General features: G+C 53.6%; 1 protein-coding gene across 2 annotated transcripts in view; it reads right to left on the bottom strand.

The window, feature by feature from the left end:
• DNAJB6 (DnaJ heat shock protein family (Hsp40) member B6) overlaps window positions 1-23495 on the bottom strand; it is an 84386-nt gene that overhangs the window by 5763 nt on the left and 55128 nt on the right. The window contains exon 9 of one of the 2 annotated variants that reach the window (XM_073009560.1): window positions 1533-1739. In XM_073009560.1, coding sequence (XP_072865661.1) covers window positions 1533-1739 — 207 coding nt within the window. Of the gene's footprint in view, window positions 1-1410; window positions 1740-23495 lie in introns of those variants that run through there. The other variant, XM_073009559.1, reaches the window with a different exon arrangement.

Here is a 23495-nt window from a genome sequence, read left to right as displayed (position 1 = left end):
CCAGGCTTCCGGTGGCCTCCTAACCCCAGTGGTTCAGGGACACTACAGCTATGACCCTGCTCTATCCTGCACCTTGCAAAGACCCATCGACAAACAGTGCACCCTCCCTACCACCCTCAGACCCTTCAGTACCAGGAGTGCACAACAGATCCTGGGGAGCCTTCCCGCACGCCCGCTCAGTGCAGGGATCCTGGGGAGCCTCCCTCATGCCCACTCAGTACAAGGATCCTGGGGAGCCTCCCACATGCCCACTCAGTACAGGGATCCTGGGGAGCCTTCCCCACGCCTGCTCAGTGCAGGGACCCTGGGGAGCCTCCCCCCCACCCACTCAATGAAGGGGACCCTGGGGAGCCTCCCCCACACCCACTCAGTGCAGGGATCCTGGGGAGCCTCCCCCGCGCCCGCTCAGTGCATGGGGAGTTCTTTCTGGGTGCATACAGCCTGCAACTGCCTCTGTTTGTCACTCAGTGACACAGCACACTCGCATGGCAAAGTTGAGCACAGCAGGGTGGGCGGCCGGCCAGCTGGAGGGGCTGCTGGGCCACCCACAGACATCGTGTCCTGAGGCTCTCATGGCTGGGGGTGCACCTTCCGTCCTCCTCGGAAGCGTAACCAGCAACTGTGCTTCATCCAAGGAGGACTGGAAGGGGCTAATTTTTCAATAGAAAGTTCCATGAAGGGAAAGGGAGAGACCTCCCCCCTTCTTTTCCCATCCTGCTTAGACAGTGCTGTTCGGCCCACGTCCACAGAAGTAACCTCAGGACATCCGCTCAGGTACCCCAAACCCAGAGATCAGCCATCCCTATCTTCCTGCACGACGGGAGCAGCTGGGGTCCCCTCACTGCGTGCAGCGATAAGAACCAGAGGGGGCACAAATACTTCCAACCGATGCACGGTTCACACTAAACAGACCCTGGGCTTTAGTGCGCAGCCAGGGCCAAGCCCACAGGTGACCCAGAACTTCTCCGGGGCACCCACTTCAGAGACTCTCCGGCTCCCTAAGACGTGGGCGGAGGGCAGGGCGGCCAAGAACCCCACGGCGGGTGAGCGGGCAGACTACGCCTCACAAGGAGGTCTGACTTGAGGGGGTCTTTTGCTCTGCACCCAGTGCAGAAGAAGGCACGAAAGGTGAAGCTGATGGAGGGGCAGGAGCAGATGCAGACCCCCCCAGCACGAGACCACCTGGCCTAAGCCACAGGCCTCAAGCTCTACGCTGAAAGCTACGGAAAGGCACGTCTACGGTAAAAGCAGCACCTCGCACTGCCGTGGCAGCTCTGTCATCCTTTGGGGAGCAACACACTGTGTAAAGGACACGGGGAGCCCGTTTTAACAGTGGGGGGCCCGGAGCCACCGTGGCATGGGGGCTGCGGGCGGGAGGGGAACAGAGCGAAGCCACCTCCTCCCGCCCCGCCCGCCCCCGCTCGCTCAGGTCAGAACACAGCAGCACAGGCGCGGTTTGTGTCCTCGCTGTCCTCTGGCACCCAGGGAAGTCTCCCTCTGGGCCTGCTCCTCGGCTGCCTCCCTTTGCACACCTGCTGCGGACGCGAGGGGGTCCCAGGGCCCGGGTGCCCGAGGTCGGTCCTGCTCGCCCTCCTCCTCATAGAGAGAGTGAGGCGCATGTCTGAGCAGTGAGGCAGGCCGGGGCGGCTTCAGCGGGCGGAAGCTGGCAGGCTGGGCTGGCAGGGCGTTCTGGCCTCTCCGCATGCGTTCCTCAGCAAGGGCATCCTCGTCGGCCACACCTGCAAGCACAGCGGGAGAGAGACAGCCGTGAGTGAGCGGCAGCCGGCCCCCTCCAGAGCAAGGATCTCCCTGACAGACACGTCACCTCTGGGGAGGAGAAAGAGGTTATCGCCTTTCTTCAGTGGCACCACTGGGGCCAGAACTTAATGCTCCAAGAGTGGGAAAAGAGTCATCTGAAAATTACCCCTCTCTCTCTCTCTCCTGAAGAAGCGGCTCCCCGCCCCACCAGCTTTGGCACAACCAACACGCCCCTTCCAAGAGCAAGAGTGCCCCCCTGAAATCACAGCCCAGGGCTGACAAATTCGCTGTCAGAGTCAGCCAGCTGGGCCACCCTGGGGAAGAAAGGCTCCGGGTCCAGCTGGCGACTTCATCCTCCGAGTCCATACACAGAAGACAGCCCCTCTCCGCCTCGTGCTTGAATAAATCTGTGGCGGTGGCAGCGGTGCCCACGGGAGCCACAGCTCCGCCCAAGGCAGGGCCACGCCAGTGCAGCTCCAGCTCTGGCCCCGCACAACACACACACCCCCCCAAGACAGGCCGGCTCCTCAATGCTCTGAAAAGTTGTGCTTTTATTAATCTTTTGAAATACAGAAAAAGTCATTGGAAGGCTGTGCATTAAAAAAAAGAAATATAGGCCAGGCGCGGTGGCTCACACCTGTAATCCCAGCACTTTGGGAGGCCGAGGCGGGCAGATCATGAGGTCAGGAGAGCGAGACCATCCTGGCTAACACGGTGAAACCCCGTCTCTACTAAAAATACAAAAAATTAGCCGGCCGTGGTGGCGGCACCTGTAGTCCCAGCTACTAGGGAGGCTGAAGCAGGAGAATGGTGAGAACCTGGGAGGTGGAGCTTGCAGTGAGCCGAGATCGCGCCACTGCACTCCAGCCTGGGGGACACAGTGAGACTCCATCTCAAAAAAAAAAAAAAGAAATACAGAAAAAATGTTTTGAACACTGATGGATACGAGGAATAAAAATAAGAAAACAATATTCGCAGAATGATCTCCACTGTGATTCTCTGAAGGTGTGAGTGACAGTCACTGTGTGGATGTGAGGGAGGCAGCGGCAGCTCCAGGAGCAAAGCGTGTGAGGCCGTAGCTGGTGGGATTCCTCGTCCCTCTGCAAACTCTAAAACGTGTCTAAAACGTGTCGCACCCAGCCCTTCGGGCCCCGAGCCCTGCGCAGATGTAAAGCGAGGCAGACCCCTCCCGTGGCACAGCACGGAGTTTATGCCAGAGGCGGCCCCGTCCTCCTCTTCCCCGCCAGCACTAAGGAGCACTCAGCCACTGAAATGCGCCTGAAACGCAACAGACTGAGATCGACGGACATTCAGGAGCTTCTCCAATTAAACTGGCCTATATGCCACTTCCATGCTGAGTGCCAGGCCCAGGGCCCGCCCCAGGAGCTCAAATGTGACTCACCCACAACGGAGACAACTGGCTCTGAGGTCAGGAAGGAACCTGCTCTCAGGCTGTCCCCTCAGGCCAGGCTCTGGTCCTTGGAGACCACGATGGTGATGCTCGCCTAAGGAAGACCCTCACAGGAGTGCAGAATTCATCTCCAAGGAATACCAAGACCTGGGCAACTCGCAACCTGGGGCCTCCGTGTCCCCAGAGGGGAGGGCAAGCCTCACAAAACCCTAAAGCTGCAGCACGGCGCCCACAGGGCTCGGTCGTTTCTGGAACTCAGCAAACCCAAGAGGAGGCGCAGGCCTCAGATGTCACCTTCTACCCCCATCCTATTTCCCCACACTGTGAACACAGAATGTGATTTTGGGGACCATTTAACCATGCACCGTAAATGCAGGCTGTGAGGCTTCACCTATGACACCCATTGTCAACACCGGCCCGCACGTCCTGCCAGGGGACCCCAGGGCCCCTGCTGAGATGGCTACACCAGGAGAACACACGCATGTCTCGGCATCACGCGGAACTGCTAAGCTGAGAGGGGTCACCTAGCCCGGGGCCAGTTCTCCCCTTGGGAACTCCGTGTGCTCACGGGCAGAATGAACAGGTGGCAGGGCTGCTGTCTGCGATTCTATGATGTGAGTGAAGGAAAACAGCCCCCAGCACACAGGCCGTGCGCGCGGGCGTCATGCACACACAGCACTTCCTGAGCGTGCCCGCGGCAGGAGGAAACATGCCAGGGTCCCCTGACCAGGCCCCAGTTGCAGGCTGGGAGCGAGGAGGGCTCTGGGACAAGGACACCCAGGACGCAGCTTCTCAGCAAACCAAGTTGTTTCCCAGCTGCCTGGACCCTGGCAGGAGAGCGGGACACATGGACACAGTGCTGCGAACTTGCTGCTGTGTGGCAACATGGCTTCCAGATCTGACACGGAAACTCAAAGGGGCCGCATCGCCAGGAAGCATCAGCAGGCTGCCCCGGTGACACCTGTGGACCCTGGCCCGTCCCAGCCCCTTGGACACCAAGGAGAGACTCAGCACAGCTGCTCCCAGGGTACCACGTCCCACCTTGGAGGGAGAGAGGAGAGACGAGGGGACCACACACACAGCAGCAAAGGGCCAACCGGAACCTGCCGGTGCCAAGCCCGTTCCCGCCTCCAGGAGGATTACACCCAATACTCTGCCAAGACTTTGAAGATTAGACTTTGCCAACTAACGTAGAACATTTGAGGAAAAAATTTAAAGTTTCTGGTGTGTGACACACTGAACTGGACCCTAAATATCCATAGCTGTGAAGTCTTCCCCGGCACAGTGATGCAGCAAGAGCTCTGTGACTGCCACCAGAAGAGCCACCCACTGCCTGGCCCAGCCACACACCCCAGTGCCCGGGAGCTTCAGAGCCAAGCGTGAGCCGCTCACCCGCCCCACTCCATGGGGAGGGAAAAGGGGGGCAGGGTAACCCCACACATCCTGGCTCAACCTGGCTCTGGGACGCCCAGTCTCGCTGCCACTTGAAATTACACACTTCCAGCTCAGCTGCAGTTGGGAACCCCCGCCTCCCACTGTCCCCCGCACCCCTGGTCCGCAGGTAAAAACACGCCGCTGGGCGGGTGTCCAAGGCCCCGTTTTCAGAGCGCTGTGGGTCAGCCGGGGCTGCCATCGCATTGCCTGGGGGCCAGGCTTCGGGTCCAGCCTCAACCAGGGCTTCCCGCCCTCAAGGTCCGGCCTCCTCCTTCGGAGCTGCTCTGGGAGAGGTTCTGCTTTTACCGTCTGTTTAGAAAAAGGCCCCACTGAGACTTAAGACTGATATTTTGAAAATGAATATTGAAGACACCTGCAGCATCCAAAGCTCCCTGCATCATCTCCTCAGAGGCTGAGGCCACTGGGCAGGCACGGACGCTGCACTCCTTCTAACCCCGGGCCGCTGAGCTGGCCAGCTGCGGGTCAGCGCAGCCCTGGAGTGACTGGGGGAGAAAGGTGCAGGCTCCACAGCCACATCCACAGGGCAGCCTGGCTCCTGCGGATATGCCTGCATCCCTATCCTCTCCTGCATGGCTCAGCCGCTCCGCCCCTGGCCAGGTCCCAGCAACACCCAGAAGCCTCCCTCCTCCCACTCACTTTGGAGGAGGATGGGGCTGGCACCCGTGGCAGGTAGACAGCAGCTGCTCAGGTCTGGTCTCTCGGCAAACCCTTCTGGCCCCAGTGGTCGGACACAGTTCTGTGTCCCCAGGCCAAGCACACAAGGGACTCCCCAAGGGTCTGTGTCCCCAGGCCAAGCACACAAGGGACTCCCCAAGGGTCTGTGTCCCCAGGCCAAGCACACAAGGGACTCCCCAAGGGTCTGTGTCCCCAGGCCAAGCACACAAGGGACTCCCCAAGGGTCTGTGTCCCCAGGCCAAGCACACAAGGGACTCCCCAAGGGTCTGTGTCCCCAGGCCAAGCACACAAAGGACTCCCCAAGGTTCCCATGAAACCTCATGGTTAGTGAGGTGCCAGGAAAAGTGACTTCAGGAAAGACGACGAAGGTGGAGATGAGGACCTCCTTATCACCTGGGGAGTCACACAGCGCGCTGCTGCTCCAAACTCCCACACTGAGCCTCCCGTGGGCACGGTGCACTGCTGGCATGGACAGGGAGCGGCTGCCTCCCGGCTGGGACGCAGATGTGCCAGCAGGGGTCATCAGCTGTCTGACAAAAGGGACACACAGTTGGTCTGAACAGGAGGACTACCCGACTCGGCCTCGATGGTTCTATCTGTTCAGAGCCAAGGCTCTGGGTGTCCTCCTGCTGCAGCCGCCCCAGCTACACGCCGGCGCTGCTGGAAGCTCTGTTCCCCACCTCACTGGCAGGTGAAGCCATTGCCTCCAAGGTTCTAACCTACACTGTGGATGGAGCTTTCCCACCCCACTGCCTCCTACAGCTTTCTAGCAAGAAAAAATAAAAAAGAGAAAGTGGCTGCAGAGCAGTCACGGCAGGCAGGACGGACAGACCAGCTGCAGGAGAACCGGAACAGGCACCGCCCCATGGCCCTTGCCTTGGACTCGGCCTCCCAGTCCCTCCCAGGCCCAGTATTATCCCATCTCCCTCCTGGCCACAATGGGATCAGCCCCAAGGTTCGGGTTTAATTGGCGCAGGATGCAGCCTGGTGCAGTCTGTCAAGGTCCCAGGACACTGCACGGTGAGCTCCATGCCATGACAGGCTCTCCAGAGATGCCCCCAGGGCCTCACAGGCAGTGGCTCTCCGTGTTCAGGGCTGACAGGGCCACCGCGTGAACCCTGGGAACACCCCGGACAGTAAGGCAGGTGTTCTTAGCAACCCTGCACTCCGGCCCATCCGCCTCCCACTCACAACGAGGAAGGACCACGAGGAGGAAGGAGCTGGGGCTGCTGATGCTGAGAAACGTGCCTCACAAGATGTGGGAATGCACAGACCCGCACTCCTGCCAGCATCCCAGGACGGGACAAGCCAGCCTCATGCACAACCTGGAAGCAGGCGCCACGCGGAGGGCCGAGGATCACACAACTCAGCACACTTCCCACAGCAACACCCTCTCCCACGGCAAAGCGCCCCCAGGACATGCTCTTAAACATCCTGCTAGAGCTCAGGCAGCTATCGCACAACACGTCCTTGTGTGATTCAGGATTTCCCCGCCACACCACCCTCTTATCTCTACCATCGCCGCGTCCCACGGGCGGGAGGACCTGGAAGGCTGGCCTGTCGGTGACCCAAGGACCCTGCTTCCGGCGCTCCACATGCCTGCAGTTCTGAGGATTCCACCAGTCCTCTCGTGCGGGGAAGGGCCCAGACCACATCAATGTGTTCACACAAGCAACTGTTACACCAATCCTTTTAAAAACACTGCACAGGCTGGCGCAGTGGCTCACACCTGTCATCCCAGCACTTTGGGAGGCTGAGGCAGGAGGATCACCTAAGCCCAGGAGTTTGAGACCAACTTAGCTTCAAGATCAGCTTGGGCAACACAGAAAGACCCCATCTCAGCCCAGCTCGGTGGCTCACGCCTATAATCCCAGCACTTTGAGAGCCCGAGGCGGGCGGATCACTTGAGGTCAGAAGTTTGAGACCAGTCTGGGCAACATGACCCCATCTCTACTAAAAATGTAAAAATTAGCCGGGTGTGGTGGCATGTGCCTATAGTCCCAGCTACTCAGCAGGCTGAGGCATGAGAATCACTTGAGCCTGGGAGGCAGAGGTTGCAGTGAGCCGAGATTGCACCACTGCACTCCAGGCTGGGCAACAGAGTGAGACTCCTTATCAAAAAAAGACAGACCCCATCTCTATCAAAAAAAACAAAAAATACAAAAATTAGCCCAGTGCGCTGTTGCACGCCTACAGTCCCAGCCACTCTGGAGGCTGAGGTGGGAGAATTACTTGAGCCCAGGGGATTCAAAGCTGCAATGAGCTGTGATTGCAACACTGCACTCCAGCCTAAGTGACAGATTAAGACTTTGTCTCAAAAAAAGAAAACGAACAAACAAAACTGCACAGTAGGGCTGGAAGTGTCAGCTCACACCGTCGTCCCAGCACTTTGGGAGGCTAAAGTGGAGGCTAAAGATCACTTGGGCCCAAGAGTTTGAGACCAGCCTGGGCAACATAGTGAGACCCCATCTCTACAAAAAAGAGAAAAAATTAGCCAGGTGTAGTGGTGTACGCCTGTAGTCTCAGCTACTCGGGGGGCTGAGCTGGGAGGATTGTTTGAGCCTAGGAGTTCGAGGCTGCAGTGAGCTGTGATCGCACCACTGCACTCCTGCCTGGGTAACAGAAATCCTGCCTTAAAAAAAAACCCTGCACAGTAGGCTGAAAGGTGTTCCTTCCCACCCTCAAGAAACAGCAAGTGCCCCTCGCTCGACACGGAGGCTCCTGGGTCAGGGTGGACAGGAAGGCACTGTAGTCTCTGGAGCAGCCTCTGGTTCCGCTGGGAGTCCACACAGGGTGGGCCGCACTTCCCCCTAAAGCCCCGGGGCAAATGTAACCACTCTCCTTGGTTGCTAATTTAGGAAACAAGGTATTGTGAAAAGACAATGAATCTCGGGACCCCAAAATCACTCAGCTAAAGGGAGAAAGCAAGCTGGGAACTGTGTTGGGCACACCTGCCTCCATTTTATTCCTAAAGAAGGTGGCTACAGCTGGGCCCAAGGGTGCACGCCTGCAGTCCCAGCTACTCAGGAGGCTGAGCTGGGAGGATCGCTTGACGTGAGCTCAGGAGGCGGAGGTTGCTGCAAGCTGAGACTGCACCACTGGACTCCAGCCTGGGCAACAGAAGTGAGACAATGTCTCAAAAAAAAAAACAAAAGCCACACACCTCCCTCACAATTTGTGCACGAGGAAATTCCCTGTGGGGCTCAAGATCTTTACCCTAAAGCACTTGTATGGGATTTCACCCTGGCAATGTGAGTGGACAGCTCACCTTCACAGGTGCAGACAAAGGACAGATCTCAGTCATCCCTCTGCTCCCGAGACAAACGCGTATCTGACTGGTTCCTCTGCCCTGTTGTTTCACGGAGCCAGACTAAGGCACACGTGGCCCTTCCCCTACCCCCTCTCACATGTGGATTATGTATTCAGTGAAAGGCTGATCAGAGACTCAACAGAAAGCAACGATTTGTCTTATCCACCTATGACCCGGAAGCCCCCAACCCCACTTCCAGCTGTCCCACCTTTCCGGAACATACATCTTGTGTGTAGGGACACCTCATGTCTTCCCCTGAGGCGCATAAAACCAAGTTGTGCCCGACCACCTCGGGCACCTGTCGTCAGGGCCTCCTGAGGCTATATCACGGGCACGTCCTCAACCTCGGCAAAATAAACTTCCTGCGCTGACTGAAACCATCTCAGATACTCCTGGTTCACAGTATGAAGGCAGACCAGAAGGCTGATGGAGAAAGTAGGGGTCCGTGGAGTTTCTCCGTGGCCCAAGGTGATGACTGCTCCCGATTCTAACAACGTTCCAGTTTACCCTTCCCTGGAAAAGTGCAGGTGCCAAACAGTAGCTCCCTTTAAATGAGAAACCACAGGCTCCATATTCCTTATTTTAAATTGCGGCCACCCATACACCGCAGGCCCCTGGGATGGAGGAAACAGTGACCCCCCAAGACACACTGCTACGTCTCCTGCCACTCTCACAACCTTCCCCTGGGACCCAGCTCCCTCAGCCTACGGAGGTGGAGGCGGTGTGAGCAGTCTGGCCAGCCCAGGAGGTGCTTGTCTCTGAATAGAGATGGATGCCCTGAGTAGCATGACAGCGCCAAGCTCAAAGCACACATGGCCCTGCGGCAACCACAGGTCACCCCTTCACCCCACGCCTGCCCCGTGCTGTGGCCAGCATGCCTCCTAACTCAAAGCACACATGGCCCTGCGGCAACCACAGGTCACCCCTTCACCCCATGCCTGCCCCGTGCTGTGGCCAGCATGCCTCCTAACTCGAAGCACACATGGCCCTATGGCCACCACAGGCAACCCCTTCACCCCATGCCCGCCCCATGCCAGCAGGAGAGCATGGCAGGTGGCAGGGGACTCGCTGCAGGCCAAGTCACTCAGCAGTGGGACTGTGCTGCACCCGCCACTGCATGGGCAGCATGTGTCCCTTGGAAGCATGGGTGTCCGTGGAAGGGGTGCAGCTCAGAGAAGAAGAGGTGCCTTCCCTGTGCTTCCACTGTCCCCTCATCTTTAAAATGAGGACAAGGCCAGAGTGGACCCCGCCTGGGATCCCTGCACTCTGGGAGGCCAAGCAGGGAGGATCACGTGGGCCCACGAGTTTGAGACCAGCCTGGGCAACATAGGGAGACGCCATCTCTATAAGAAAATACAACAAGGATGAAACCCAGTTATCAAGGCTGAGGGTGGCAGAACCACTCTCAACACAATAGCAGCCTGAAGAACGGAAGCCACAGAGAGTGGACAGGCTCCGTCCGTCACAGCGACCGAGGGAAGGCAGCCCTCAATGCTTCTGCTAAGATGAGCAGCCTGTGGGCTCCGGGCTCCAACCATTCTGAGGGTCCACATCCAGGAAGAGCCGGCCTCTGGAACAGAGAAGGCAGGCGGGGTGCCGGCCTGCTGCTGGGGAACTGGAAAGGTGTGGGAGGGGCGCGTGGAGACAGCGGCAGGAGGGCCACTGCTGCAGGGGTCAGGGCATACTCACGCCGCCTCGGTCCCCTTCCCACCTCTGTTTCTAATAGGCAGGAATTTCTTTATTGCGTGATGCTTCACGTCACAGCTCTCTCCCCTTAGTTCCACTCACCTTGACACATTTTTATACCTGATTTACTTCCCCTGTTATAGACTGAACCGTGTCCCACAAAACTCACACACAGACGTCGTGACTTCAAATCTACATTCGCTTTTAAAAACTGCTACATCCACCATATGAACAGGTCTCTGTGCTCTTTCCATTCCTTAAGAAATATAAATTAGGTTGGTTGAGCGCAGTGGCTCACGTCTATAATCCCAGCACTTTGGGAGGCCGAGGCGGGCAGACCACCGGAGGTCAGGAGTTCAAGACCAGTCTGACTAACATGGAGAAACCCCGTCTCTACTAAAAATACAAAATTAGCTGGGCGTGGTGGCGCATGCCTGTAATCCCAGCTACTCGGGAGGTTGAGGCAGGAGAATCGCGTGAACCCAGGAGGCGGAGGTAGCGGTGAGCCAAGATGGCACCGTTGCACTCCAGGCCAGGCAACAGAGTGAAACTCCTTCTCAAAAAAAGAAAGAAATATAAGTTATATAAATCATGTACGCGACTGAAGAGCTCTGACTGCCAGCAATCCTTTGATACGGGAGGAGCAGCCCAGGTCACAGTAAGCCCTGCAGGAGGTGAGGGGTTCGGGGTGGGCCAGAGCAATCAGAGGCAAGGAGGCCCGTGGCTGCTGGCACCATCAAAACCCGGGGCTTCTGCACAGGGCGGGGCCCCAGCGGGTAAGTCCCTCTCAGGAGTGGTTTTATCTCACCTCCCCCTTTAAGACAGAGAGAGGCCATCAAACCTTTTCGGCTTCCTAGAAATCCAGAGTCAAGGGTCACAGCCACACACAGAAACAAGCCAAGGGCTGGCCAGGGTCGGGGCTCCAGCACCACCTGCCTTCCACACCTTTGTGACCTAAAGTTGGTGCCTAGGCCCCTCTGCAGGGTTCACAGTGACCCACTCACTTCCAGAAAGATCCTTCCATGACCCACTCATGTCTCACCCACCCCAGTTCCCGCCCTGCCTCAGGACCTGTGTGCCTCATCCACACCCTCGACTTCCACCCGGGCTTCATCCCAGACGCACAGCCAACACGCCAGGCGGACGCAAGAGCCCCGGCGGTGAGCCTGCCGAGGAGACACAGACCACCAGCGACAGAGGCCGCAAGACAAAGGTAATTCCAGCGCCAAGAACTTAAACACAGCCCACCCGAGGGTCAAGTGTCCCTTCTCAGTAGAAGCTCCTGCCAAGTTTAGGACCCGCCTTTTGAATGATGCCTAACGGGAGGATGGCCAGGACAAAGCCAATGGTCACACCGAGGAGAAGAGCGGGGTGCCAGCGAAAGCTCTCCACCAGCAGGCCCGCTGCAGAGCACGCATCATGGTGCACTACACACGAGTGTGTCCATGAAGGTGAGGGGACCCAGGCATCCCTGTGCTCAGACTTCCCTACACACGAGCAGGTCCACAAAGGCACAGGGACATGGGCATCCCAGCACCTCATGCTCAGACTTCCCTAGAACTCGCCTTCCCATTACTGCAGCTCACAAAGAAACCGAAAAAAGGCAAAACCAACTGTATTAAGCCTTATTAGTGATCAATATCTACTTCATGTTTTGGCTTTACAAAGGCTTTACTGGGTGATACAAAACACTGCATTTTCCCCTACTAAACAAAAACTTTGAACACCTACATCCTAAACTTAACTCGTGCTGATGTTCTCCTGACAAAATACAGGCCGGGCGCAGTGGCTCACGTCTGTCATCCCACCGCTTCGGGAGGCTGAGGCGGGTGGATCACCTGAGGTCAGGAGTTCGAGACCAGCCAACATGGTGAAACCCCATCTCTACTAAAAATACAAAAATTAGCCGGGCGTGGTGGCTCACACCTGTAATCCCAGCTACTCCAGAGGCTAAGGCAGGAGAATCGCTTGAACCCAGGAGGTGGAGGTTGCAGTGAGCCACAAATGTGCCACTGCACTCCAGCCTGGGCAACAGAGCGAGCTCCATCTCCAAAAAATATAGATAGAGATATAGATACATAGTCACACACACAGCTTAGCAAGAGGGGTATGTTAGGTGATGTCACCGCACTCAGGCCTAGAAGGCACGGCCCACTCCACACCCAGGCTGCAGGGCCCAGCCCACTGCGGCTAGGCCGCAAACCTGTGCCGCCATTCCAACACTAAGCGCTGCAGGCAACTGTAGCTCAATGGCAAGGATGCAAACCTGGATCACACGCAGTGAAAATGCCGTCCTAACCTTACACAACCCCCACAGTCTACGTGGACCACCACTGGCCAAAATGTCCTCACGCGGTCAGGGCTGTTCTTTAGCACCAAGCAGGGGCAGGGTCACTCTCCTGGCACCTACTCATCAGGAGGGGAAAGACCTCCCTTCCAGGCATAAGCGTCACCAGACAGGGCAGAGGACAGTGGGGGACCACATGGACCTGCCCTTGCAAAAGCTGCTCAGAACCTTCCAGTCAAGCAACCTGACTTGTGCAAGATCTCACACGAAGAACCCCCAACAAACTTGTCAGTGGAACTTCTACAAACATCCTTTAGAAAACAACTCAACTTCCTCACAAATTAACCTAAAATTCCCCAAATTAAAATCAAAAAAGGGCATTCACTGCCATTCAGTCTCACCCTCCTAGAGTCAACACCACTTTCTGAAAGCCACTTTCTAAAATCTCTATATAGCCTTTTAAAACTTTCCATGTAATACCATTAATTACTCTTCTTTGGAAATTTACCACTAATTGTTTAAACAATTTTAGTTTAGCAATTTGTCCTGAAAAGGCAATACACATTAGTTGTAGAAAAAACAAGTCACTTCTAATTCTACAGCCCATAGATAATTTACTGTTGGGGTATAATTTCTGCTTCTTCCTGTGCGTGAATTAAATATCAAACCTTATAAATTACTAAAATACAGGCTGGTTACAACGGTTCAAGTTTCTTTTTATTGGGGGAACTAAATATACCAGAAAACATCCTGTTTTGTAACCACAGTTAAATAAAATTTAAAAACAGAAACAAGATCTGCCAGCATCCCCCCGAGCCAAAAACACACTGAAATCATCGAGAAGCTATTAGAGGAATGTTCCGCAGCTGCCGCGGGCACGGCCATCTCATCGGAGGCTCCAGTTTCTTCCCCAAATGGAGTCTGAATGGAGTGCAGGAGCCTGGCTGATAACACGCAGATGAAAACAAACTCCTGCAGATGAAAACACTTTTCCCAAATACGCACAATCCACGAGGCCCCTGGGGAGGCTGCTCCTTTGACTTTTTTGAGAGACTAGGGGGTTAGTCCCTACTTACACAAATCAGGAATACCACTTACACACTGCAGATTATTCAAACAACCAAATACGCATGCCTGGCCTATCAGAAGATCGGCTCAAACATTTAATGTGTGCCGGGCACTGGGGACACCCAGCAAGATCCTGCTCTCACTCCTCGGGAGCTCAGTGGTGGACAGACTTCAAACAACGCAGCAAGGCGGTGCTGTCTGCACTCTGCAGATACAAAGGCGCGTGGAACAGCCCTGGAACGGCAGACCCCGTCTGCTGGGGAAACACTAGGAACCTGGCTTCAACACAGGACAGAGCAGCTACGAAGGCTGGACAGGTTTTTGTTTTGTTTTGAGATGAGAGTCTCGCTCTGCTGCCCAGACTGGAGTGCAGTGGCGTGATCTCAGCTCACTGCAAACTCCGCCTCCCAGTTCAAGTAATTCTGCCTCGGCCTTCCGAGTAGCTGGGATTATAGGCGTGGCCACCACGCCCAGGCTCCTGAACAGTTATAAACAGGAGAGTGACTTGCTTTTGCCAGCCACGTGATGGGCTTGTGACATAGAAGCTGAATTGAGAAGCAGGAAGGGCAGAGGTGGGGAGGAAGAACAGGTGCCACAGTTAACCCTTCATGGCTACTTATGAAGAGGTGGCTCCAGGGAATGAAGATGTGAAGGTTGGTTTGGAAGTAACTACTGCAAGAGCGCACTGGCTGATGGCACGGGGACGTGCCCGGGTCCAGCTGGGAGAGGGATGGTGGCACGGGAGCACACAGGGGCACACAGGAGGAAATCAGAGCACGGGCGAAGGCTGAGGATATGAGGTGGAAAGTCTCCTGTTGGATTCCCTCCAGTGTAAGAGGCTCACGAAGCACTGCCAACAAAAGGCCGAAAGATTCCCAGAAGCGCTGCTGGGGTCGCCATTCCCACTAGTGTCAGAGCTTAAAACACTACCGCAGCGACACAGAGGTTCCGGCCCAGCAACTGCAGGAAGCCGTTCGCCCACACCGCCCCCTCCTTGGCTGGACGGCCTTGACTGGGTCTGACTCTGCAGTGGCTCCGAGGGGCCGGTGCACAACACAGGTTCAAGAAGAAGCCAGATGCTTGTGTGAATGGAGGCCACGTGCTGTGAGTCACCACCTCCGTGCAGCTCATCAACTTCCCAGGAAGCACGCAGCGCGGGTTACTTCTCAAGGGGTAGCTATGGACGCACGTCCAAGCAGCGTGCACACGTCCACATCGGTGAGAGCGGTGTGGACAGCATCCCTCAGCTGAGTGTGAGGATAATTCCAGGAGGACCTGGAGTGAGGCACAGTCAGCTACCACTGGCATCATGCCCCGTGGCAGGTTCGGGACCCTTTTCAGATGGAAACCAACTAACGCGCACTGTGGCGTCGGCCTTCCCATGTAGAAAAGGAGGTGGGCAGTGGGTGTTTATGCCTGAAAAACCCCTTAGACTGGAACTGTCTGAAGTTCCTCAGTCTCGGGGCATACGCTGTGGCCTCCCTTCCCAGAGCTGGGTCCCTTTGATTTGCGCCCATTTCCCAGGAACTCACAATATACAATACCCTGACAAAGAGTTTCCAGGTCTATGAAAGCTGGAAATTACAACCTTTGGTCATGTTTTAGTATGGACACAGCTGCAGTCCATGGAGTACCTCAGAGGGCAGCAGAGAGAGTGGACTCACACACTGACAGCACAGGAGGGGGCCCAGGGTGCACCGCAGCCTCACCCCACAAGGCCAGGCCTCCTGGGGCCCCTCTCCCTGCGGCCTTGGGCTGCCTGTCCCCATGGCTGACAGCATGGTGCTGGGTGGGGTGCCTGGGCTTTGTGGGAGGCAGAGAGAGTAAGTCTTTAGTTCCCTGTTTCTAGCTGCCCACTACATAAAGTCTAAGTGTGATTTTTATTCAAGGAACTCTTTATAAATGGCACCCTAGGCATCTAAGCGTCCTCAAGAAACACGTCACCCTGAGACTGCCCCACTCCCTAGTTAGGCTGTGGCGCTGCAGGGATTTAACTGTTGCCCATTTTTATCAAGATGGACAAAGGGCACCATAATTAATCATTAAAATAAATCTTGAAAAGGAACATGGGGGCCAGGCACAGTGGCTCACGCATGTAATCCCAGCACTTTGGGAGGCTGAAGCGGGCGGACTGCCTGAGGTCAGGATTTTGACACCAGCCTGGGCAACATGATGAAACTCCATCTCTACTAAAAATGCAAAATATTAGCCAGGCGTGGTGGTACACACCGGTAGTCCTAGCTATTCAGGAGGCTGAGGCATGAGAATCGCTTGAACCCGGGAGATGGAGGTCGCAGTGATCAGAGTTCACTTCACTGCACTCCAGCCTGGGTGACAGAGTAAGACTATGTCTCAAAAAAAAAAAAAAAAAAAAAAGGCCGGGCGCAGTGGCTCACGCCTGTAATCCCAGCACTTTGGGAGGCCGAGGCGGGTGGATCACCTGAGGTCAGGAGTTCGAGACCAGCCTGACCAACATGGAGAAACCTCGTCTCTACTAAAAATACAAAATTAGCTGGGCGTGGTGGCGCATGCCTATAATTCCAGCTACTAGGGAGGCTGAGGCAGGAGAATTGCTTGAGCCTGGGAGGCGGAGGTTGTGGTGAGCCGAGATTGTGCCATTGCACTCCAGCCTGAGCAAGAAGAGTGAAACTCCGCCTCAAAAAAAAAAAAAAAAAAAAAAAAGGGCCGGGCACAGTGGCTCAAGCCTGTCATCCCAGCACTTTGGGAGGCCAAGGCAGGTGGATCACTTGAGGTCAGAAGTTCGAGACCAGCCTGGCCAACACAGTGAAACTCCGTCTCTACTAAAAATACAAAAAGAATTAGCCGGGTGTGGTGGCACAGGCCTGTAATCCCAGCTACTGGGGAGGCAGAGGTTGCAGTGAGCCGAGATCGCCCCACTGTACTCCAGCCTGGCTGACAGAGCACGACTCCGTCTCAAAAAAAGAAAAAGAAAGAAAAAAGGTAGAATGAATGTTGTGACTTTTGTAGACTCACATATTCACAAAATTTTATTTTTCTAAAGACATCTAAATCTTATTCCACATAAAAATGTAATGACAAGTCATTCTAGTTTCTTCTCAGAGCTCCTCAGTCTTCCCATCAGGGACTTCCATAAGAAGGCATAGCCCACCCCAGAATTCAACCTCCAGCTGCCTCTCCTGAAGCTCATCAGAGCTGAGAAGGCCTGAGCTCAGGAGCCCAAAGCTATGGTCCTGCACCTGTAGGAAAAACAGAGAAGCTTCCCATGCAATTCTCTTTAAAAGAAAGACAAAAGCAGAACTAGATATGTTAATGTTAAAAGTCAAATAACAGAAGAAACGATGAATTCATGTTAAAGCTTTTCATTCAGTTGCTACTGCTTTAACTACATTAAGTGGCCAGATGTGCCCATCACCAACCCTCCCCAGCCCCCTCCCAAAATGCTGCCCATAAAACGCAGTGCTCTCAAGTACCTTCCAGCCCTGGTAATACAGGTGGGGAAGACCAACAGCTAACTCTGCTTTCTGCGGGTTTTCTTGTGCGGGCTGGGGGTACAGGGTCTTGCTCTGTTGCCCAGGCTGGAGTGCCGAGTGGTACAATCCTAGCTCACTGCAGCCTCGATCTCCAGCAGCTCAAGCAATCCTCGCACCGTAGCCTCCTGAGTAGCTGGGACTAGAGGCACGCACCCCCACACCCGGCTAATTTTTTCTATTCTTCGTGGAGAGACTCTCACCACGCTGCCCAGGCTGAGCTCAAGCAATCCACCCAGCACGCGGCTCAGCCTCCCGAAGTGCTGGAACTACAGGCGTAAGCCGCCCTAAGCTCCGCTGAGAAGTGGGGACAAAATCTGCTCTTGTGACGTGTTGCTTCTCCTTCATGAGAGAGAAATCGCGCACGTCCTTAAGAAATGTACTCATGATGGGTTAATACCATGAAAGTTCCTCCCCAAAAAAGCTGCAGACAAGCCAATCATTACAAATTAAATCACAATTCATCACGGAGGAAGGACAAACTGTCCACAGATGAGGAAAAAGTGAGGCCACCTCACACAAATGTTCTAGATGGATTCATATTTTCAATTTTTTTTTGAGATAGGGTCTCACTCCATCACCCAGGCTGGAGTGCAGTGGCGTCATCACGACTTACTGAAGCCTCGATCTCCAGGGCTCAAGCGATCCACCCACGTGGCCACTCAAAGTGCTGGAATACAGGCGTGAGCCACCACGCCTGGACTTAAACTTTTTTAAGGTAGATACACAGGAGCAGCATTTCTTAACCAAGTAGAAAAAAGCCCAGTAGAATACAAGTTCACAGAATTGACAAGGCAACATTTGCTGTTTCTTAACCCTTCCTTCCAAAAAACAGATGCCATATGGGTTATGCTTTGAATGAAAATAGAAATTTAAAAGAACAAGCGACTTTTTTAGAAATCAACAAAAATGTTTTACAAGTCAAACTTAAAAGCAATTCTTAAAATTCCTATTAATGAACAAAAATGCTGCAAATAAATATTCTGCGGAAGCACAACTAATCAGAAGAATAGGAAGAAAAACTTAGGATAATAATTAGATATTCTATCAGAAAGCTATTCTTCTGAAAGAGAAACTAAACCAACAGCAAAACACTCGGAAGCCTTTACAGCCACGGACAAACATGAAGGATGAGAAAGGCGTGTGATCACAGGCCTCAAAACCGCGTGGACACTTCCAGTGAACACATAAATTAGCAAACTGATATGAAAGAAAACCCCTCAACAAACCACAGCTTGGGAAATCACTACAGTTTTCTGAGAGGTTCCAAATGTTCCCAACACAAAGCAATGAACTGTTTGAGGTGGCTCTGCCATTCACCCCAATCTGATCGTCACCCACTACACACACGCGCCCCACAAATACACACAATTACTAGCCACAGTTTAAAAACATTTTTAATGATTACAAAACACCAGTAACTAGGAAATGTGCCAGAAACAAATGACTTCACGGGCAGCTGAACCTGGTGTTGGGGTAGGCAGGCCACAGACGGCTCCCAACTCACCCTCAAGATCACAGGGCCGGGAGCCTCACCCTCACCCTCTGTCTACACAATCTAAAACCCAAAGTAAAATCAAGGTACAAGAGAACCCAACAGTGCCATGTAGAGGAATTTTTGGTCATAAACACAGTAACTAATCTTTCTCAGAAACATAATCACACAGTAAAATACTAAAATCAGCCTGCTGGAAAACAAGACAAAAATATATCAATAAGAAAAATAGGCCGGGCGCGGCAGCTCACGCCTGTAATCTCAGCACTTTGGTAGGTCGAGGCAGGCGGATCACCTGAGGTCAGGAGTTCGAGACCAGCCTGACCCACATGGAGAAACCCTGTCTCTACTAAAAATACAAAACAAGCCAGGCATGGTGGCGCATGCCTGTAATCTGAGCTACTTGGGAAGCTGAGGCAGGAGAATCACTTGAACCCGGGAGGTGGAGGTTGCGGTGAGTCTAGATTGCGCCATTGCACTCTAGCCTGGGCAACAAGAGCGAAACTCCGTCTCAAAAAAATAAAAAAGGGGGGGGTAAACATGAGAAAATTTATAGAGTTTTCCAACTGTAAAAAAATATGATATTCCAATTCTTTTTTAAAATCAGAATAGGCGAGGCGCGGTGGCTCACACCTGTAATCCCAGCATTCTGGGAGGCCAAGGAGGGCGGATCACTTGAGGTCAGGAGTTCGAGACCAGCCTGACCAAAATAGTGAAACTGTCTCTACTAAAAATACAAAAAACTTAGCAGGGGGTGGTGGCAGGCGCCTGTAATCCCAGTTACTCAGGAGGCTGAAGCAGGAGAATCGCTTGAACCCAGGAAGCAGAGGTTACACTGAGCCGAGATCAAACCACTGCACTCCAGCCTGGGCGACACAGCAAGACACCATTGCAAAAAAATAAAAATAATAGAATAAAATCAGAATACCAAGACTAAAGTGATGAGATAAAAAGCAATGTAAGGCGTACCGACTTCCTGGTTTTCCATAACAAGTTAGAGAAGAAAACACACACAGGGGGCATTCCCAGCTTCATGTAGTGATACACTGAAAAAACATGCACACCTACGTATTAAGACAGCACTTTACAGCTGTCTGTAAAACAGGATGCTGGAAAAAAAAAACTACACTGTCACATGGCTCTCGGGTGTCAAACGCTCTCCCAAATCTACATGGGGTGTTCCTTGCGCTGACTGCACCTTTCATCTGAACACATGACGAAGACTGGCCTAGAAACGAGCTGGAAGACAGGCCTAGAAACGAGCTGGAAACGAGCTGCATTTCCAGATGCACTGCCATCCATACAGGGTGCAAGAAACCAGAGGGGACGAGAGTCCAGCAGAAACGTGGTGGACAATGCAGGCAAGAAGTCTGGGACAAAGCTGGCTGTTTTCCACACAACCACCTTTCCAAGTAAATAAAAGTAAACACACACAGGAGTACAAAATAAAAATATGGGGCAGTTTCGTTACAGGCACACACGCGCACACACACGTCTGTGTAAATAATTAAGACTACCACACAGTAAGTCACATGAACAAAAGGAAAACGGGGAAAAAAATAAAAACTTTCAACACAGCAGGCCAAGGACTAATCAACTAGTACGTAAGGGGCTCCTATAAAATCAGGAGAGTAAGTCCACAGAAAAAGAGGCACACGCAGGTAACAAGATGCTTGCCCTAGATAGCCAAGATGCAGATTTTAGAAATTGTTGACAGTACTAGCAAGTGTGACAACACAGACCCCAATCCATTGTTGATAAGACTCCTTCTGAGAAATCATTTATGACTTTTTTTTTTTTTTTTTTTTTGAGACAGGGTCTCCTTGTTGCCCAGGCTGGAGTGCAGTGGCACAATCACGGCTCACTGCAGCCTCACATCCCCGGCTCAACTGATCCTCCCACCTCAGCCTCCCAAGTAGCTGGGACTAAAAGCACACGCCACCCCAAGCCCAGCTAATTTTCTATTTTTTGTAAAGACGTGGTTTGACCATGTTGCCCAGGCTGGTCTTAAACTCCTGGGCTCAAAGTAATCAGCCCACCTCAGCCTCCCAGAGCACCGGGAATATAGGCACAAGCCACTGCACCTGGTAACCTACCAATTTTCAATGCACACGTTTCTCAAGCCAATTGCTTAACTTCTAGGTACCTAATTTAACAAACTGCTCCTACAAGTACATAAGACTCTACACAAATACCTTAAATATTACGTGGAAAAGGACACCAACACTTTGCCAGGCTCCACAGGAGACCTGGGCTGAGACCCAGTGGCTGCTGACTGCCACCAGACATCAGCCACGGATGGAGACAACTGTGCCCAGCCACTCATGAGATAGACCACTCATGCTGGGCACAGACCCCAACTAGGGGAACTTGTCTTTCCTGCTTGTCAGGGACTGGCAGGGAAGGCTCAGCCCCCAGCAGCCACCGGGGGAGACTGTGCCCAGTGCCAATTCATCTGTGCCGGGACCGTTGACCCATGGACATTGAAAGATACGGCTGAAAAGACTCGTGGGAAATAGTTTCTCGTTTGAGTTCTGGATTTGACTTTCTCAGAGGCCTGGCATTACGTAAAGCAGCCCTAGAAGTTTTGGATAAGAGGTTATCTGGCCTAGAGCTGACAAGCAGCAAAGTTCTCAACTTGGCGGAAATGCATGTAAGAAACGTGTCTTGCAGACCGGGCGCAGTGGCTCACGCCTGTAATCCCAGCACTTTGGGAGGCCGAGACGGGTGGATCACGAGGCCAGGAGATCGAGACCATCCTGGCTAGCATGGTGAAACCCCGTCTCTACTAAAAACAAAAAAATTAGCCGGGTGTGGTGGTGGGCGCCTGTAGTCCCAGCTACTCGGAGGCTGAGGCAGGAGAATGGCGTGAACCCAGGAGGTGGAGTTTGCAGTGAGGCGAGATGGCGCCACTGCACTCCAATCTGGGCGACAGAGCGAGACTCCACCCAAAAAAAAAAAAAAAAAAGAAGAAGAAGAAGAAAGAAACGTGTCTCATGCAGGCTGCAAACTCCACAGTTCCCTGACGACCACACCCCGAGCTTCCTACCAACAATGTCCTAACATTTAGTGTAAACTGCTCTGGGCCAGGAGTGGGGGCTCATGCCTGTGATCCCAGCACTCTGGGAGGCCAAAGGGTGAAGCGCTCGAGCCCAAGAGTTCAAGACCAGCCTGGGCAACATGGCAAAAACCCCGTCTCTACTAAAAATATAAAAAGCTAGCCAGGCGTTATGTCGCACACCTGTAGTCCCAACTGCTTAGGGCCTGAGGTGGGAGGAATGCTTGAGCCCAGGAGTTCCAGGCTACAGAGAGCTGTGACTGCACCACTGTACTCCAGCCTGGGTCACAGGCTGGTTAAGTAAAATGTAAAATAATATAAAGGAATGAATGAATGAATGCTCCAGGCCTCAGGAGCCACGTCTCCCCCACACACCATTAGCAATGAGACCCTGTCCTTGGGCACAGCACTTCTTGCCAACTCAGGGCAGCTATGGGAAGACAGAGGAAAATGTCACCTCTCAGACCTCCCAGCACAGTGCTGACCCCACGGGAAGCAAACCACATCCCCTGGGTGAGACCTGCGGGAAAGAGGCTCCAACCCACATTTCTGCAACAATGTTTCAGCACCAAAGCCTCCTTCAGAACACCTCCAGTCTCTATGGTTCCGGAAGTTCTGGGAGTGATCTCCCACCAGTGCCTGAATGGCAGTCAGTTCAGTAACCGGCTAGGGGGAAGAGGAAGGACAAGGTGGGGGAATGGGATGACAGTGCTGCCCTGTTTAAGAAACCAACCAACCTAACAGGGCAGAAAAGGACACTATGCTAGCAACTGCAGTGTGCACCAACGAGACTGTGGCATCGACACTACCCAGGCATTTGCTAGTCAGGGCTCCCCGGAGTGGAGAATCTTTGCAAGCCAAGACGCAGGTCCTTCTGATCCACATGGCAAGCTTCCAACAGCAGGCTGGGCCGCAGGCCACACAGCAGGAGGGGTGCGGGAGTGAGGCCCTGCTCTACTCTCCAGGCAGCCAGGGTCCAGGGCATCTCTGAATCAAGGGCTGTGGGACGGCAACCACCATCGGGGTTTCCGCAGCAAGATGCTTCCAGGGCACACCTGCCAGGACACAGCAGTAGCAAGACAGACAAGAATTACTGCCTTCACAGGACCTGCATTCCTGTGGGAGTTGCGCTCCAGGGCAGCAATCTTCTCCCTATCAGGGTACAGGGAAAAGGGTAAAGCGCATTCAGGGGTCTCAACCCCTGGGGTCGCAACTCACCCAGGCCACAAAGCTCGGAGTCGAATCCTTAGTGAACAGTTAGGTAACACTGACTGATACCCTGCACAAAAGTCAGCAAATACTGACCAAAGCACAGAAGCCAAGACAGGCTTTCTGATGCCCAATCATAAACTCTGCCGTCTCTGGAAATCAGTGACGTCTAGATTTCTAACACAGGAATAGCTGCTGTGACATTCCGTCTTTTCACCGTTTTAAACAGGAGACGAAGTAACGTAGCCAAAGACTTCGGTCTACCCCATTTCAACCACTGGTCACACTTTAGTACCAACGCCTACATCTAGTTCCCCCCACGTCCCTAGAACAGCTAGGAATACCATATCCAAAGACTTTGAAACCAAGACCCCAAAGGGTAAGATCTCATACTCTCATCTTTAAAAATACAAGCAGCAGTGGGTTATGTAATTCAGCCCCCTCTAGACTCCACTAAATCAAGTATTCAAATCAACTAATTTTGTGCTTGAAAACCTCCAGAAATAATATCTGCCTCCATTCTGTTACTGAACATGCTAATGGCTAAATTTCAACACCGCTGCCCATCAATAAC

Source organism: Chlorocebus sabaeus, chromosome 21 (assembly GCF_047675955.1).
Source record: "Chlorocebus sabaeus isolate Y175 chromosome 21, mChlSab1.0.hap1, whole genome shotgun sequence".
Lineage (NCBI taxonomy): Eukaryota > Metazoa > Chordata > Mammalia > Primates > Cercopithecidae > Chlorocebus > Chlorocebus sabaeus.
Note: the sequence above shows the minus strand (reverse complement) of the source record. Positions and strands in the feature narration are given on the sequence as shown.